At 41.7% G+C, this 17,329-nt stretch overlaps 1 protein-coding gene across 1 annotated transcript in view; it reads right to left on the bottom strand.

Annotated features, from left to right (window-relative positions):
* LOC106025035 (liprin-alpha-3-like) overlaps positions 1-17,329 on the bottom strand; it is a 65,802-nt gene that overhangs the window by 23,288 nt on the left and 25,185 nt on the right. The window contains exon 11 of the mRNA XM_063235126.1: positions 9,227-9,348. Coding sequence (XP_063091196.1) covers positions 9,227-9,348 — 122 coding nt within the window. The remainder of the gene's footprint in view (positions 1-9,226; positions 9,349-17,329) is intronic.

Raw genomic sequence — 17,329 nt, 5'->3', positions numbered from 1 at the left:
TCAATGCCGAATGTATCACCAGCACAGAAACTCATGCAATACCAAGGCAGTACTGCAGGGAAGTGGGTAGGTGAGTCTTGCATGCACTCCGTAATGTGATTTGAGGTTTCATATATGCTTTATTTCTAAAGACTCAAGTTACACTTTTACTATACTAACATCTCTAAAAGTGATTTGTGTAACACAGTTATGTGAAACAGTAACATTGTAAGCATGGTAAGTCTGACATTAGAACACAAAGGACAAGTATGTTTCAGATACACAAAAACCCTAGTCAGTCTCAGTCAATCAGTCTCTCTTCCCCTTTTCTTTCTTTTGGAAACTTATGTTCCTAAGTAAAATGTTTCATATACAATTTCAACTAAGAGTTCCTTAAGTTACCGCTAAGCTTACAGGAACAATCACCAGGGAGTAACTGTACCAGAGAAGGCAGCAAATGTGTTATCTCAGATGAAACAAGAAAAAAAAAAACAAAAAAAAGAAGAAGAAGAACAACAACAACAACAATTTTCTAGTTGAAACAAGCAAAGCTATTCACAGAGAAACAGATCAGCAGAAGTGTGCTCCTAAGTACAAGAAGTAGTAGGCTACTGTCATGGTTTATGTCTGTGGCCCCCAGGCCTCATGCATTTTCATTGTGCATTTGTGATGGTTCATTGTCTAGTGCTTGGATTCATGGTGTCAGTGTTACACCCACATAAGAGTGGAGCCAGGATATGATGTAATGGTAGGAAGAAAGTGTATCTTGCTCTTTGCCTGTTCCTACTTGCTGTTTGCAGCCACCATGAACTGTGACCCAGCCATGCCCACCTGCCTTGGAGCCAACTGAGTGTGGACTGAAACCTCCAAAAACTGTAAGAAATAAACTTTTCCTTTCCAAACTTGGGCTTCAGGTATTTTGTCTCAGCAATGAGTAAAAAGTAACTAAGACAGAATTTGGTACCGAAGAATGGGGTTGTTTGCTGTGACTATACCTTACCATGTTTTTCAAGAAATGGCTTTGGAAATGGCTTGTGGGCAGAGTTTGGAAAGGTTTGGATGTGTTGCCTGGATGCATAGAGCTAGAGCAGCTTAGGCAGTTCTGTAGAGGAGATAGTGGTCACAGCTCAGGAGACCAGAAGGCTGATAGGAAGCCTGATGGTAAAGACCAGGCCTGGGAGATTTCTGCTGGGAAGAAGGACTGCAGTGGTTGTTGGACTCCCCATGATGTGAGTTATGGGTTGGCAGAAAGTTGTCTACATTTTGCTCATGTCCAGAGACTTTGCCTGAGACTGAAACAAAGGGCAATGGACTGATTAATCTTGAAAAAGAAATTAAAAAGCAATCAAATGTTGAGTCTGTGGCATGGCTACTGTAGAGGGCTTTTAGCCAGCTTTATGTTGCAAATCAAGAGGAAAGAGCCCAGCGGGATAATTTGCAATACTGTGAGTTTGGCCAGAAAGAATATTTCAGGAAGGCTGTGGATTGTAAAGACAGTGGAGATTCTGATGGCTGAGGGAAAACAGAGAAATAAGAAAGATGGGCCGGGGGCATCCCAGGAAGCAGGTCCCCACCCTGTGCAGCCTCACTGCAAAGGTAAAATAATTTTTTCAGAGGAGAAAGCTGCAGAGCACCAGGTTCCAGAATGGCGACAGAGACCACATGAGTTTCCAGAATGGTGACAGGCCACATGAGGTTCCAGAATGGTGGCAACATAGAGAAGCTTTTCCTCACAATCAGTTAAACAGAGCCCTGTGATCCAGGCAACTGACCCCTACAGCCAAGAGAGAGAAAAGCCTGAGTACTGCTCTAGCTAGCAGCAAACCTTGGCAACATCCACATGGTGCTGATCTTAGGTGCTAGGAAAATGCACAAATTCTGAGGGTAAGATGGCTTCTACCTCTATTGCAAAGGGCCTGGGAGGCCAAGCTGTGTGCCCCTGAGAGGGCAATTTGTGAAGACATAAAGGTGAAGCCAAAGGTGCAGTGGAGACCCCAAAAGTTTGGAAAAGCCAGAAACATGGACGATCCAAGGAAAGCTCCAAAAAGCAAGCAGAGAGGATTTAAGAGAAAAGCTGCAGGAGGTGAAATCCCTGGAAGTGCCTTGGGGGTGGAATCACACAAGCCTTTTGGAGCTTGTAACCATATTGCTTCAGATGCAGAGCAAGGAACTCTAGGACTTAATGTTCATCCTGCTGGATGTTGGATTTGCTTTGTTTCCAATGCTTTATATTCCCCTGTTTGTAACTTTTGGAATAGTAATGTTTATTTTGTGCCTTTGCATTTGAGAAATGTTTAAACTTGTTTCATTTGTACAGGGGTTACAGTTAAGAGTTTGCCATAGATCATGGAGGAGACATGGGACTTGGACTGTTCAGCAATGCTGAAACTTAAGACTTTGGAAACTCTTGGTGGTGGACTAAATGTCTTTTGTATAAAGGATGTACAAGAGTCCTGGGGGCCAGGGGAGGAATGTCATGGTTTATGTCTGTGGGCCCCCAGGCTTCATGTATTTGTATTGTGCATTTGTGATGGTTTATTGTTAGTGCTTGGATTGATGGTGTCAGTGCTATACCCACAGAGGGGTGGAGCCAGGATGTAATGTAATGGCAGGGAGAAGGTGTGTCTTGCTCTTTGCCTGTTCCTGCTTGCTGTTTGCAGCCACCATGAACTGTGGCCCAGCCATGCCCTGGAGCCAACTGAGTGTGTGAAACCTCCAAAAACTGTAAGAAATAAACCTTTCCTTTCCCAACTTGGCCTTTAGGTATTTTGTCTCAGCAATGAGTAAAAAGTAACTAAGACAGCTACCAAACCTGGCTACAGAGCTGCTATGACTCATTTAAGGAAACAAGAAACACACACACACACACACACACACACACACACACACACACAGAAAGAGAGAGTGTGTGACAAACATACAGAGAGACAGACAGACAGACAGACAGACAGACAGACAGACAGACTGACCCCAAGAAGCAGTGTAAATCCATTTCTGGGTAAAGATCTGAAATTCTGTAATATTAAGTGAGGGTCTGTCCTGGATGCTCTGGCCAGGCCAGGGAAGAGGAAGACTACTGCTGTAGGTCAGAAGCACTTCTAGATTATGTGCCTATTCAAATAGACTAAGTAAGAACTATGTCCTCAGTAGTCTAAAAATGATTTTGTTGGTGTTTTCATTATTTTTGATGGTACTGGGGATGGAACCAAGCACTCATTGAACTAAACCGCCAGCCATTTGTACTATACTTTTTATCTTGAGACAGTTTCTTAAGTTGCCTAGAACAATGGTATTGTCATCATAAATGACCCTCCTGCCTGGACCTCCCAGGTAGCTCGGATGATTAAAGGTACATACCACTGCACAGCTGTAATTTGTGAAAGTACATACCAGACATGTACTGCAAACAAGAACAAGGCCCACTACCTGAAGCTTGGTATAAACTGCTGCTGCCTTTACATCCTTCCTCCTCCTTACACCTGCATCCAGATGCAGCAGTGGGAGTGGTGTGAAGGTAGCAGAAGTAGGATGATGCATTCAAAAGTCATGGGATGTTAGGAAATAACACAGAAGACCCTGGCTGGGGAGTTGGCCCAAGTTCCACCTACAGGTAGCTACACCTCCCCTACCAGGTAGTTTGTGGACTACGAGATTGGGCACCTAACCTTGGTTAACACGATAGGTGGGCACATTAGAGTCCAGTTTTCTTGAGAGTTGTTCCCAAAAGTGTACAGAAGGATCCTGTGTTAAGATGCAGAATCTGGAGCCTGCAGACACTTCTGCGCACCTCTACTCTGGCTCTTTGCAATGTTTGGTGATATGCACAACTACCTTCCTTTTACACTGGGTATTGAAACTGGATCTCTTTTGCTTGCTACTGCACATACTTAGTACAGACACCCATTTGTCCAAATCTGTGACCTCCAAGAACTAAATGGCTTCACAGTGTTTACTCACCTACCTGACTATCCACTTAGGTAAGGTTATCCGTCTACCCATATGATTAGTTTGGAATAGGAGAACCACCTATTTCCTCCCCCTCTACTAAAGCTGCAAACATTTAAGCTTTAGCAACATTCATTCTTTTCTTGCTCAACTTCCCAAATAATAACTCTTCCAGCTCTGAGCCCCAAAGCTTCAAGCAAGGTAATCAAGCTGGGTATGGTGGCATCATCTATAATCCAGCATGTGGGAGATGAAGGCAAGAGGATTACCATGAATTCAAGGCTAGTCTGGACTACATAAGGAGCCCCCAGGGGAAAAAAAGGAAAAATTTAAAAAGAGCAAATAAAAACATAGTAACCAGTGGGGGGGGGCATACTCTGCAGAATGTCCATCATCTGTCCACACTGAATAGCCACCAAGGGTATCTGAATAATATGTCAGTAATCCTAGATGTTGATGTGTCATATCCATCAACTCCAGAAGAAAACCCCTTTGGTTTCTTCTGATATTTGCTTGCTCCTGGGCTGTGAGATATCATATCCCAATAGATGTGACAGGCAGGCCAAGCTGGGGCCCTTTGCAGAAGGTGGCTGGGCACTAGATTGCTCTGTTCCTGACATTGTCAGAGCTTCTTTTCTTCAGCTTATAGCTTCTCCCATAGAACCAAACACTAGACACCAGGGTTGATTTTTATAATATCTGCTCTAATGCCAGGATGATGGTACACACCTGTAATCCCAGTACTTTGGAAGCTGAGGCAGGAGAATTGCTATGAGCTGAAAGTCAGCCTGGGTTACATAATGATTTCAAGTCCAACCTGAACAACACAGTGAGACCCTTTTTTAAAAAAAGAAAAGGAGGCCAGGAATTTAGCTCAGCAGCATAGCACCTGCCTGGCAAGTGCAAGGGCATGAGTTTGATCCCCAGTACCAAAAAAGGAAAAGAAACGAAACACACACACACACACACACACACACACACACACACACACAAACACAGAGTATCTGCTCTAATGCAAACTGATATGGGAACCTTCCTGCCTTTAAATTAGAGACTGGGGGCTGAGTGTACCTCATTAGTAAAGCACTTGCCCAGCCTTCACAAGGTGCTATGTTTGATCTGCAGCACCAACATGTATATACATGCATACATACATACATACATACATACATACATACATACATACTGTTGGAGGAGGCAGCTATTTTAGATTCTGTCATACTAATGATGGAGCTCAGGGCTTTAGCATACTAGGAAAGTGTTCTACAGCTATGCTGTATTCTCTTGGACCAAAATACACTAAATTCTCTGGGGAACAAATGCGTAAAATAAAAGTTACGTGAAGGCCAGGGATTTAGCTCAGCAGCTTAAGGGCCTGCCTGGCAAGTGTGAGGTTGTGAGTTTGATCCCTGGTACAAAAAATGTCATGTAATCTATGAATTATGATATATTTTATAATGTAGGCAAAAGCACAATGGTAAAGCTGCCCTTCATTTCAAGAAGCTTGTGCGAGTTTCTGCAGAATAAACATTATCTAAGTGACATATAGCAAGAACTTTAACTCTCCATAGTAAATACATGACTGTATTTCCAAGAGATGGGACACTTTTCAAATTCAGGGGTCTTGCACAAGGGCTAAGGAGACCCTTTCTCATGGCTGCAGCTCAGGCTCACATTTCACATGCTAGTCACACTGTGAGGAAGAGTACTGGGGACCAGTGTGTTGTTTTGACAAGTGAGGAATGGAAGCAACTTTTCTCACCAAACAGAAATATACTCTTGGGAAGTTTAGCAGAGAACCCAAAGCTGGTAACACCAGCACTCCACACTATATGATTCAGAGTACCACTGAGTATGGCTCCATGTGTAACCAACTTCCCACAGCAAATGCACCACAATGCCACACAACCGGAAGGAGAGCACTACAAAGACAAAGGTGAGTTGGAGATCCATGTTTTGAAACTTCACACAGCATTCTATGAGCTGATGAACGGACTCCAGTCTGAGTCATGCTGATAGTTGCATTGACTACTGAGCACCTCAAGTGTCAGCAGAGCATCAAATTCTTCCAGTAATTCTCAGAGAGCATGAGTTCAGCTGGTCAACATGTGCACTGAGTCCTGGGAACCCTCCTTCAGTCAATGTGATAGGCTAGTGGTTCAGCGGCAAGGAGCATGGCCTACAGCCAAGTTAGGGCTCATCACAAGAAGTACTGTATTTCTGAGAAAGTACCAAAGTGTTGAACTGTACTCTGTATTCACAGAACAGTTTTTTATTACATCAAGAATGCTCGAAGTAGCTGGATGTGGTTGTGCATGCCTGTAATTCCAGCACTTGAGAGGCTGAGGCAGGAGGATCATTGTGAGTTTGAGGTCAGCCTGAGCTACAAAGTGAGCTCAAAGCCAGCCTGAACTGCATAGTGAGACCTGTCTCAGAAAAACAAAAACAAAAAAAAAACAAAACAAAAAAACAAAACAAAACAAAACAATAATGCTCAAAGTATTAAACTGTACCCTGTATTCACAAAATACTTTTTTTCTTCAAATCAATTACAATTCAGGTTATCTGACAGATATCACAAAACTGCCCACCATAGTCAGATGACTACTTTAGAATTTTCCCTATGAACTTTCTACTATGGTTGAGAAATCACATATGCATCCCACATAGAACTATAAAGTACAGAGCAAAGACCCATTCTTAGACACCTTGAAACAGCCACAACAGATGTTTGGAGTAAGCAGCATAAACTTGAATCTCCTTGCTACCGAGAAATCTCCCTCCCTACCACCACACACACACACACACACACACACACACACACACACACACAAACCTGTAAACATGCATGCCTGGTGTGCAATTTAATCATGTGTTTGGGCAAATAATTCAAAGCCTGTCCTGAGGGTGCACACACACTTCTTGAGAGTTAGAAAGTCAATTTTTACAACAGGGAAACATTTTGGTTTTCTGTTTTTTGCTTTTATTGTGGTACTGGGGATTGAACCTAAGGCCTTAATGCATGCTAAGAGTACTACACTACCGAGCCACATCCCCAGCAAAATAGCCAAACATATTAGGAAAATTATTTCTTCTCTTCCATGAAACATAAACTTCAGAAGGCAATGGGGTGAATGATCAAGCTGTGCTGCTGTTGTTTTTATTACATTGAAATGAGCACGTGAAATAAAAGACACTGGCAAAATCTAGGCAACACTATTTCTTTAGCATGGTTTCGAGAGGGAAAATGACTAGCTTTAATATTAAGCTCCACAAAGCCAACTGCTCATTGCTTAAATTATTATAAAAGACTTTTACACAGTTCAGATTTTGTGGTTAAATGGTACTATAAAATTCTATTTACAGAGCACCAAAGATTGAGTATTTGTATAGAATGTTTCCATAACAGAATTTCACCTGCAATGGCATGTCATCACTGTTGAGCTGCTTAAAACAGTTACTATGGCCAAGTGCGGTAGCACATGCCTGTAATCCCACCACTTGGGCAACTAAATCAGGAGGACTGCTGTGAGTTCAGTCCAGCCTGAATTACAAAGTATGATTCTTGTCTCAAAAAATAAATGAATAAAATAAAAAACAAAAGACTCATTATAATATGAAAAACTTCATATATAAGTTAGCTATGAAATAAAAGACAGACAATAGAAGAAAAAAGTTATTGTAACTCAGCATGGAAAATATATCTAAAGGAATACTTCGACTTAGTACAATTGTGTTCCATCTTTTATATGTGTTTTGGCTTATAGTCTGGTATGTTTGATATATATATATATATAATATATATTGATATTGATATATATATCTTATATATATATATATTTCTTTTTAATAGTCTTATTTTTAATCTGTATACATGACAAGGGTTTATAAGAGAAATGCATGAATGGGATTCTGGCAAAATACAAGGATGGTGGAAAATAAAGAATAGAAATGTGTCATGGACATGTATCAACTCCCAAGAACCAACATGATTATTATGTACTGCAAACACATACCAATAGAAGTTTAAAAAAAAAAAGGCAGTCATGAATTCAGAGAAGACAACTAAAATGAGTGAGATTTCATAACTTTCCAGCAGAAAGGGTTCCTAGGGATTCGAGTGCAACGCTAGTGTCAGGGCCTTTGCACTCTGAGTTCCACACAGTACTGGCTTCACTGAGAAGTGGACACCTGATGTTTCCCATATACAAATTTATCCAAGAACCCACCAACTTTCACCTTTTCTCAAGACCAGTGTGCCCATCTTACCTTAGGCTTTCAAACTTTCCCTACTGTCAAGTTCAAATTGTACCTCTTAGACATTACATACTGTCTGATTTTGTTGCAGAAAGCTTTTTGATTGATATTTTATTAATCATCTCACTAGGAAAATGTCTCAACCTATCTAGTTCACTTATAACTCTAGTTTTGGGTGTGATCAGCTTACACAACCAATCCTACATCAGAGAAGTGTACATACTTCCCTGATATGTTGGTGCCTGTGCTCCCCTATGCAAAATCATTCGGAACAGTATATATTATTTTCAGAATCTATCTTTATGTGGGCCTAGGGATGGTATGTCAAGCCAGTACGCTCTCACTTATACTCCACTCCTCAGCCCCTTAAGATTTAGTAGAGGATTATAGTTCAATAATACACTGTAAAGTAGAGATCCAATCTCAGATAAAATGTAAAATTATATCACGGTAAATGCTTCTGGAGGACCACTTGTGTAAACAATAGAAGTCACCACAGTGACCTTAATTATAGCTTATTTAGGACTTGTGTCCAAGTTTTAAAACATATACATGCACATATATAATTCTATCAAACTGAGAAAAAGCCACACGATGCATGAACAACTGTAACAGTCATTTGACAGTTGAGAAAACTGAAGCCTAAGCTAAATAACTTTGTCAGACAGCTAACTAGAGAATTAACCAGGATTCAGCAGCCAAAGCTCAAAGGGCCAAGCCTAACTATTACCCATTCTATCATCTAGAGAGACAACTCTGCAAAGGAAGACTGAGAATACACATGTGAGTTCAGTCAAAGTTTCCAAATGTCCTCTGTTCTCCAGACATGATGGCTTAAAACAGGCTTTAGGTCAATGGAGGCAAACCTATGGCATGCATGTTGCAGCAAGCTCTTTGTACCACTGAAAGCTCTATCACTGCTTTAGGTTCATCTTTCAAAAGACAATGTATTTACAATAGCTAGAAATTACACTTAAAATCAGCTAAGAATGATGGTTAACTCAGAAAACTGTTTCATGAGATGGAGAAATAACAAAAAGCTTACTTTTTTTGAAGTTGATGATTTTTTTCATCCTTTCCTCCCAATTTGCTAAGTTGGAAGGCATCCTGAGATGAGTTTTCCGTTTCAGAAACAACAGCTACAAAAGAGAAGAAAAGCCCCCAAATTTAGAGTAAATTAACAGGGCAAAGTTTCATGTTTCACAAATAGGAAGAAGATTCTGCAGGTAGAGAGCTGAATCATTTCTGAAGTGTAAGCTTCCGAGCAAACACATATAAATGTTCAAGCGTATAAATTAGCATATAAGAGGGTTATTCATTCACGCCAAATGAATGTCCACTGCTCTGCTCTGGTTCACATGTGGGCAGACTGGGCTGTCTGGAGAATGCTCAGCCATGATTCCTTGTGGGCACTGGACACCTGTGGCAGGTACATAGGAAAAAGCTCACGCTCTCCCAATCCCAGCAGTTAGGACAGCTGCCTAAAACCGGCCCACCTTGTCTTGGTGATTCTTTGCCAGTTTGTCCAGGCAGACCCTTTTTCTTTTTGCCAAACAAACGACCAGTGGAGGACTTGATGCTCTTCTTCTTTGGGGCTTTGTGGAGCGCGTCCTGCCTGCTGTCACTGGTACTGGGATTGTTCACAGGACCTTCCTGGGAGCCTGTTGAGCTTCAAAGAAATAAAATGGATTTTTACCACCCTCTTCCCAGCTCCACAGTCCATTCACACGTACAAGAACAGTCTGCATTTTTAATATTCCTACCTTCAACTTCCTAAAAAACGTTTTGAGTCTCTTACACACAGTACAATATGCATTGTGATGCAGGGTCCCAGTAATGCTTCCACAGACCTGTGTCTGGAAAGCCAAGATTCTGATGTGCTCCCTGCTCAGAGCAGGCCTGTACTCTGGCCTGCCAAGGGAACACCCTCTGCAGGGGCCTTGCTCAGGCACTGAGGGATGCACTCAGTCAACAGGAAAGAAAACAAGGTTTCAGAAGCCTGACTGTAATTATAACTTATTTAGGAATTGTGTCCATGTTATAAAACATATACATGCACATATATAATTCTATTGAACTGAAAAACAGCCACATGATGTATGAACAACTGTAACTGCCATTTGACAGTTGAGAAAACTGAAGCACAGGATAAGTAACTTTGTCAGAGACACACAGCTAACTAGAGAATTAACCAGGATTCAGCGGCCAGAGCTCAAATGGCCAAGCCTAACTATTACCCATTCTATCATCCTGGGAGACAACTCTGAAAAGGTAGACTGAGAATACATGTGTGAATTCAGTCAAGATTTCCAAATGTCCTCTGTTCACCAGACATGATGGCTTAAAACAGGCTTTAGGTCAATGGAGGCAAACCTATGGTGTGCATGCTGCAGCAAGCTCTTTGTATCACTGGAAGCTCTATCACTGCTTTAGATTCATCTTTCAAAAGACAATGTACTTACATAGCTAGAAATTACACTTACAATCAGCTAAGAATGACTGTTAACTCAGAAAACTGTTTCATGAGATGGAGAAATAACAAAAAGCTTACTGTTTTTGAAGTTGACGATTTTTTTCATCCTTTCCTCCCAATTTGCTAAGTTGGAAGGCATCCTGAGATGAGTTTTCGGCTTCAGAAACAACAGCTACAAAAAAGAAGAAAATTCCCCAAAGTTAGAGTAAATTAACATGGCAAAGTTATATGTTTCACAAATAGGAAGAAGATTCTGCAGGTAGAGAGCTGAATAATTTCCGAAGGGTAAGCTTCCGAGCAAACACATATAAATGTTCAAGCGTATAAATTAGCATATAAGAGGGTTATTCATTCACGCCAAATGAATGTCCACTGCTCGGCTCTGGTTCACATGTGGGCAGACTGGGCTGTCTGGAGAATGCTCAGCCATGATTCCTTGTGGGCACTGGACACCTGTGGCAGGTACATAGGAAAAAGCGCATGCTCTCCCAATCCCAGCAGTTAGGACAGCTGCCTAAAACCGGCCCACCTTGTCTTGGTGATTCTTTGCCAGTTTGTCCAGGCAGACCCTTTTCCTTTTTGGCAAACAAACGACCAGTGGAGGACTTGATGCTCTTCTTCTTTAGAGCTTTGTGGAGTGGGTCCTCCCTGCTGTCACTGCTGCTGGGAACGCTCACAGGACCATCCTGGGAGCCTATTGAGCTTGAAGGAAAGAAAATGGACTTTTACCACCCTCTTCACAGCTCCACAGTCCATTCACATGTACAAGAAAGGTGTGCATTTTTAATATTCCTACCTTCAACTTCCTAAAGAATTTTTCAACTCTCTTACACACAATACAATATTCATTGTGATTCAGGGTCCCAGTAATGCTTCCACAGACCAGTGTCTGGAAAGCCAAGATTCTGATGTGCTCCCTGCTCAGAGCAGGCCTGTACTCTAGCCTGCCTGGTTTGGACACATAAGGGAACACCCTCTGCAGGGGCCTTGCTCAGCCAGTGAGGGTTCCACTCAGTCAACAGGAAAGAGAACAAGGTCTCAGAATCCTCACTGTAATTGTAACATATTTAGGACCTGTGTCCATGTTTTAAAACATATACGTGCACATATATAATTCTATTGAACTGAAAAAAAAACACATGATGTATGAACAACTGTAACTGCCATTTGACAGTTTAGAGAACTGAAGCACAAGCTAAGTAACTTTGTCAGAGACACACAGCTAACTAGAGAATTAACCAGGATTCAGCGGCCAGAGCTCAAATGTCTAAGCCTAACTCTTAACCACTCTGTCCACTAGGGAGACAACTCTGCAAAGGGAGACTGAGAATAAATGTGTGAGTTAAGTCAAAATTTCCAAATGTCCTTGGTTCTCCAGACATGATGGCTTAAAACAGCCTTTAGGTCAATGGAGGCAAACCTATGGCGTGCATGCTGCAGCAAGCTCTTTGTATCACTGAAAGCTCTATCACTGCTTTAGATTCATCTTTCAAAAGACAATGTATTTACATAGCTAGAAATTACACTTAAAATCAGCTAAGAATGACTGTTAACTCAGAAAACTGTTTCATGAGATGGAGAAATAACAAAAAGCTTACTGTTTTTGAAGTTGATGATTTTTTTCATCCTTTCCTCCCAGTTTGCTAAGTTGGAAGGCATCCTGAGATGAGTTTTCTGTTTCAGAAACAACAGCTACAAAAAAGAAGAAAAGCCCCCAAATTTAGAGTAAATTAACAGGGCAAAGTTATATGTTTCACAAATAGGAAGAAGATTCTGCAGGTAGAGAGCTGAATCATTTCTGAAGGGTAAGCTTCCGAGCAAACACATATAAATCTTCAAGAGTATAAATTAGCACATAAGAGGGTTATTCATTCAAGCCAAATGAATTTCCACTGCTCTGCTTTGTTTCACATGTGGGCAAACTGGGCTGTCAGAAGAACGCTCAGCCATGACTCCTCATGGGCACTGGACACCTGCAGCAGGCACATAGGAAAAATCTCAGGCTCTCCCAATCCCAGCAGTTAGGACAGCTGCCTAAAACCGGCCCACCTTGTCTTGGTGATTCTCTGCCAGTTTGTCCAGGCAGAACCTTGTTCTTTTTGCCAAACAAACGACCAGTGGAGGACTTGATGCTCTTCTTCTTTGGGGCTTTGTGGAGCGCGTCCTGCCTGCTGTCACTGGTACTGGGATTGTTCACAGGACCTTCCTGGGAGCCTGTTGAGCTTCAAAGAAATAAAATGGATTTTTACCACCCTCTTCCCAGCTCCACAGTCCATTCACACGTACAAGAACAGTCTGCATTTTTAATATTCCTACCTTCAACTTCCTAAAAAACGTTTCGAGTCTCTTACACACAGTACAATATGCATTGTGATGCAGGGTCCCAATAATGCTTCCACAGACCTGTGTCTGGAAAGCCAAGATTCTGATGTGCTCCCTGCTCAGAGCAGGCCTGTACTCTAGCCTGCCTTGTTTGGACACATAAGGGAACACCCTCTGCAGGGGCCTTGCTCAGGCACTGAGGGATGCACTCAGTCAACAGGAAAGAAAACAAGGTTTCAGAAGCCTGACTGTAATTGTAACTTATTTAGGAATTGTGTCCATGTTATAAAACATATACATGCACATATATAATTCTATTGAACTGAAAAACAGCCACATGATGTATGAACAACTGTAACTGCCATTTGACAGTTGAGAAAACTGAAGCACAGGATAAGTAACTTTGTCAGAGACACACAGCTAACTAGAGAATTAACCAGGATTCAGCGGCCAGAGCTCAAATGGCCAAGCCTAACTATTACCCATTCTATTATCCTGGGAGAACACTCTGAAAAGGTAGACTGAGAATACATGTGTGAATTCAGTCAAGACTTCCAAATGTCCTCTGTTTTCCAGACATGATGGCTTAAAACAGGCTTTAGGTCAATGGAGGCAAACCTATGGCGTGCATGCTGCAGCAAGCTCTTTGTATCACTGAAAGCTCTATCACTGCTTTAGGTTCATCTTTCAAAAGACAATGTATTTACATAGCTAGAAATTACACTTAAAATCAGCTAAGAATGACTGTTAACTCAGAAAAATGTTTCATGAGATGGAGAAATAACAAAAAGCTTACTGTTTTTGAAGTTGACGATTTTTTTCATCCTTTCCTCCCAATTTGCTAAGTTGGAAGGCATCCTGAGATGAGTTTTCTGTTTCAGAAACAACAGCTACAAAAAAGAAGAAAATTCACCAAATTTAGAGTAAATTAACATGGCAAAGTTATATGTTTCACAAATAGGAAGAAGATTCTGCAGGTAGAGAGCTGAATCATTTCTGAAGTGTAAGCTTCTGAGCAAACACATATAAATGTTCAAGCATATAAATTAGCATATGAGAGGGTTATTCATTCAAGCCAAATGAATGTCCACTGCTCTGCTTTGTTTTACATGTGGGCAAACTGGGCTGTCAGAAGAACGCTCAGCCATGACTCCTCGTGGGCACTGGACACCTGCAGCAGGCACTTAGGAAAAATCTCAGGCTCTCCCAATCCCAGCAGTTAGGACAGCTGCCTAAAACCGGCCCACCTTGTCTTGGTGATTCTTTGCCAGTTTGTCCAGGCAGAACCTTGTTCTTTTTGCCAAACAAACGACCAGTGGAGGACTTGATGCTCTTCTTCTTTGGGGCTTTGTGGAGCGCGTCCTGCCTGCTGTCACTGGTACTGGGATTGTTCACAGGACCTTCCTGGGAGCCTGTTGAGCTTCAAAGAAATAAAATGGATTTTTACCACCCTCTTCCCAGCTCCACAGTCCATTCACACGTACAAGAACAGTCTGCATTTTTAATATTCCTACCTTCAACTTCCTAAAAAACGTTTCGAGTCTCTTACACACAGTACAATATGCATTGTGATGCAGGGTCCCAGTAATGCTTCCACAGACCTGTGTCTGGAAAGCCAAGATTCTGATGTGCTCCCTGCTCAGAGCAGGCCTGTACTCTAGCCTGCCTGGTTTGGACACATAAGGGAACATCCTCTGCAGGGGCCTTGCTCAGGCACTGAGGGATGCACTCAGTCAACAGGAAAGAAAACAAGGTCTCAGAAGCCTGACTGTAATTGTAACTTATTTAGGAATTGTGTCCATGTTATAAAATATATACATGCACATATATAATTCTATTGAACTGAAAAACAGCCACATGATGTATGAACAACTGTAACTGCCATTTGACAGTTGGGAAAACTGAAGCACAGGATAAGTAACTTTGTCAGAGACACACAGCTAACTAGAGAATTAACCAGGATTCAGCAGCCAGAGCTCAAATGGCCAAGCCTAACTATTACCCATTCTATTATCCTGGGAGAACACTCTGAAAAGGTAGACTGAGAATACATGTGTGAATTCAGTCAAGACTTCCAAATGTCCTCTGTTCTCCAGACATGATGGCTTAAAACAGGCTTTAGGTCAGTGGAGGCAAACCTATGGCGTGCATGCTGCAGCAAGCTCTTTGTATCACTGAAAGCTCTATCACTGCTTTAGGTTCATCTTTCAAAAGACAATGTATTTACATAGCTAGAAATTACACTTACAATCAGCTAAGAATGACTGTTAACTCAGAAAAATGTTTCATGAGATGGAGAAATAACAAAAAGCTTACTGTTTTTAAAGTTGATGATTTTTTTCATCCTTTCCTCCCAATTTGCTAAGTTGGAAGGCATCCTGAGATGAGTTTTCTGTTTCAGAAACAACAGCTACAAAAAAGAAGAAAATTCACCAAATTTAGAGTAAATTAACATGGCAAAGTTATATGTTTCACAAATAGGAAGAAGATTCAGCAGGTAGAGAGCTGAATCATTTCTGAAGTGTAAGCTTCTGAGCAAACACATATAAATGTTCAAGCGTATAAATTAGCATATAAGAGGGTTATTCATTCAAGCCAAATGAATGTCCACTGCTCTGCTTTGTTTCACATGTGGGCAAACTGGGCTGTCAGAAGAACGCTCAGCCATGACTCCTCGTGGGCACTGGACACCTGCAGCAGGCACATAGAAAAAATCTCAGGCTCTCCCAATTCCAGCAGTTAGGACAGCTGCCTAAAACCGGCCCACCTTGTCTTGGTGATTCTTTGCCAGTTTGTCCAGGCAGAACCTTTTTCTTTTTGCCAAACAAACGACCAGTGGAGGACTTGATGCTCTTCTTCTTTGGGGCTTTGTGGAGCGCGTCCTGCCTGCTGTCACTGGTACTGGGATTGTTCACAGGACCTTCCTGGGAGCCTGTTGAGCTTCAAAGAAATAAAATGGATTTTTACCACCCTCTTCCCAGCTCCACAGTCCAGTCACACGTACAAGAACAGTCTGCATTTTTAATATTCCTACCTTCAACTTCCTAAAAAACGTTTCGAGTCTCTTACACACAGTACAATATGCATTGTGATGCAGGGTCCCAGTAATGCTTCCACAGACCTGTGTCTGGAAAGCCAAGATTCTGATGTGCTCCCTGCTCAGAGCAGGCCTATACTCTAGCCTGCCTGGTTTGGACACATAAGGGAACACCCTCTGCAGGGGCCTTGCTCAGGCACTGAGGGATGCACTCGGTCAACAGGAAAGAAAACAAGGTCTCAGAAGCCTGACTGTAATTGTAACTTATTTAGGAATTGTGTCCATGTTATAAAACATATACATGCACATATATAATTCTATTGAACTGAAAAACAGCCACATGATGTATGAACAACTGTAACTGCCATTTGACAGTTGAGAAAACTGAAGCACAGGATAAGTAACTTTGTCAGAGACACACAGCTAACTAGAGAATTAACCAGGATTCAGCGGCCAGAGCTCAAATGGCCAAGCCTAACTATTACCCATTCTATCATCCTGGGAGACAACTCTGAAAAGGTAGACTGAGAATACATGTGTGAATTCAGTCAAGATTTCCAAATGTCCTCTGTTCACCAGACATGATGGCTTAAAACAGGCTTTAGGTCAATGGAGGCAAACCTATGGTGTGCATGCTGCAGCAAGCTCTTTGTATCACTGGAAGCTCTATCACTGCTTTAGATTCATCTTTCAAAAGACAATGTATTTACATAGCTAGAAATTACACTTAAAATCAGCTAAGAATGACTGTTAACTCAGAAAAATGTTTCATGAGATGGAGAAATAACAAAAAGCTTACTGTTTTTGAAGTTGATGATTTTTTTCATCCTTTCCTCCCAATTTGCTAAGTTGGAAGGCATCCTGAGATGAGTTTTCTGTTTCAGAAACAACAGCTACAAAAAAGAAGAAAATTCACCAAATTTAGAGTAAATTAACATGGCAAAGTTATATGTTTCACAAATAGGAAGAAGATTCTGCAGGTAGAGAGCTGAATCATTTCTGAAGTGTAAGCTTCCGAGCAAACACATATAAATGTTCAAGCGTATAAATTAGCATATAAGAGGGTTATTCATTCACGCCAAATGAATGTCCACTGCTCTGCTCTGGTTCACATGTGGGCAGACTGGGCTGTCTGGAGAATGCTCAGCCATGATTCCTCATGGGCACTGGACACCTGTGACAGCTACATAGGAAAAAGCTCATGCTCTCCCAATCCCAGCAGTTAGGACAGCTGCCTAAAACCGGCCCACCTTGTCTTGGTGATTCTTTGCCAGTTTGTCCAGGTGGACCCTTTTTCTTTTTGCCAAACAAACGAC

This window comes from Cavia porcellus, unplaced genomic scaffold (genome assembly GCF_034190915.1).
Source record: "Cavia porcellus strain 051 isolate PalLab524CR breed Dunkin Hartley unplaced genomic scaffold, mCavPor4.1 scaffold_25, whole genome shotgun sequence".
Lineage (NCBI taxonomy): Eukaryota > Metazoa > Chordata > Mammalia > Rodentia > Caviidae > Cavia > Cavia porcellus.
Note: the sequence above shows the minus strand (reverse complement) of the source record. Positions and strands in the feature narration are given on the sequence as shown.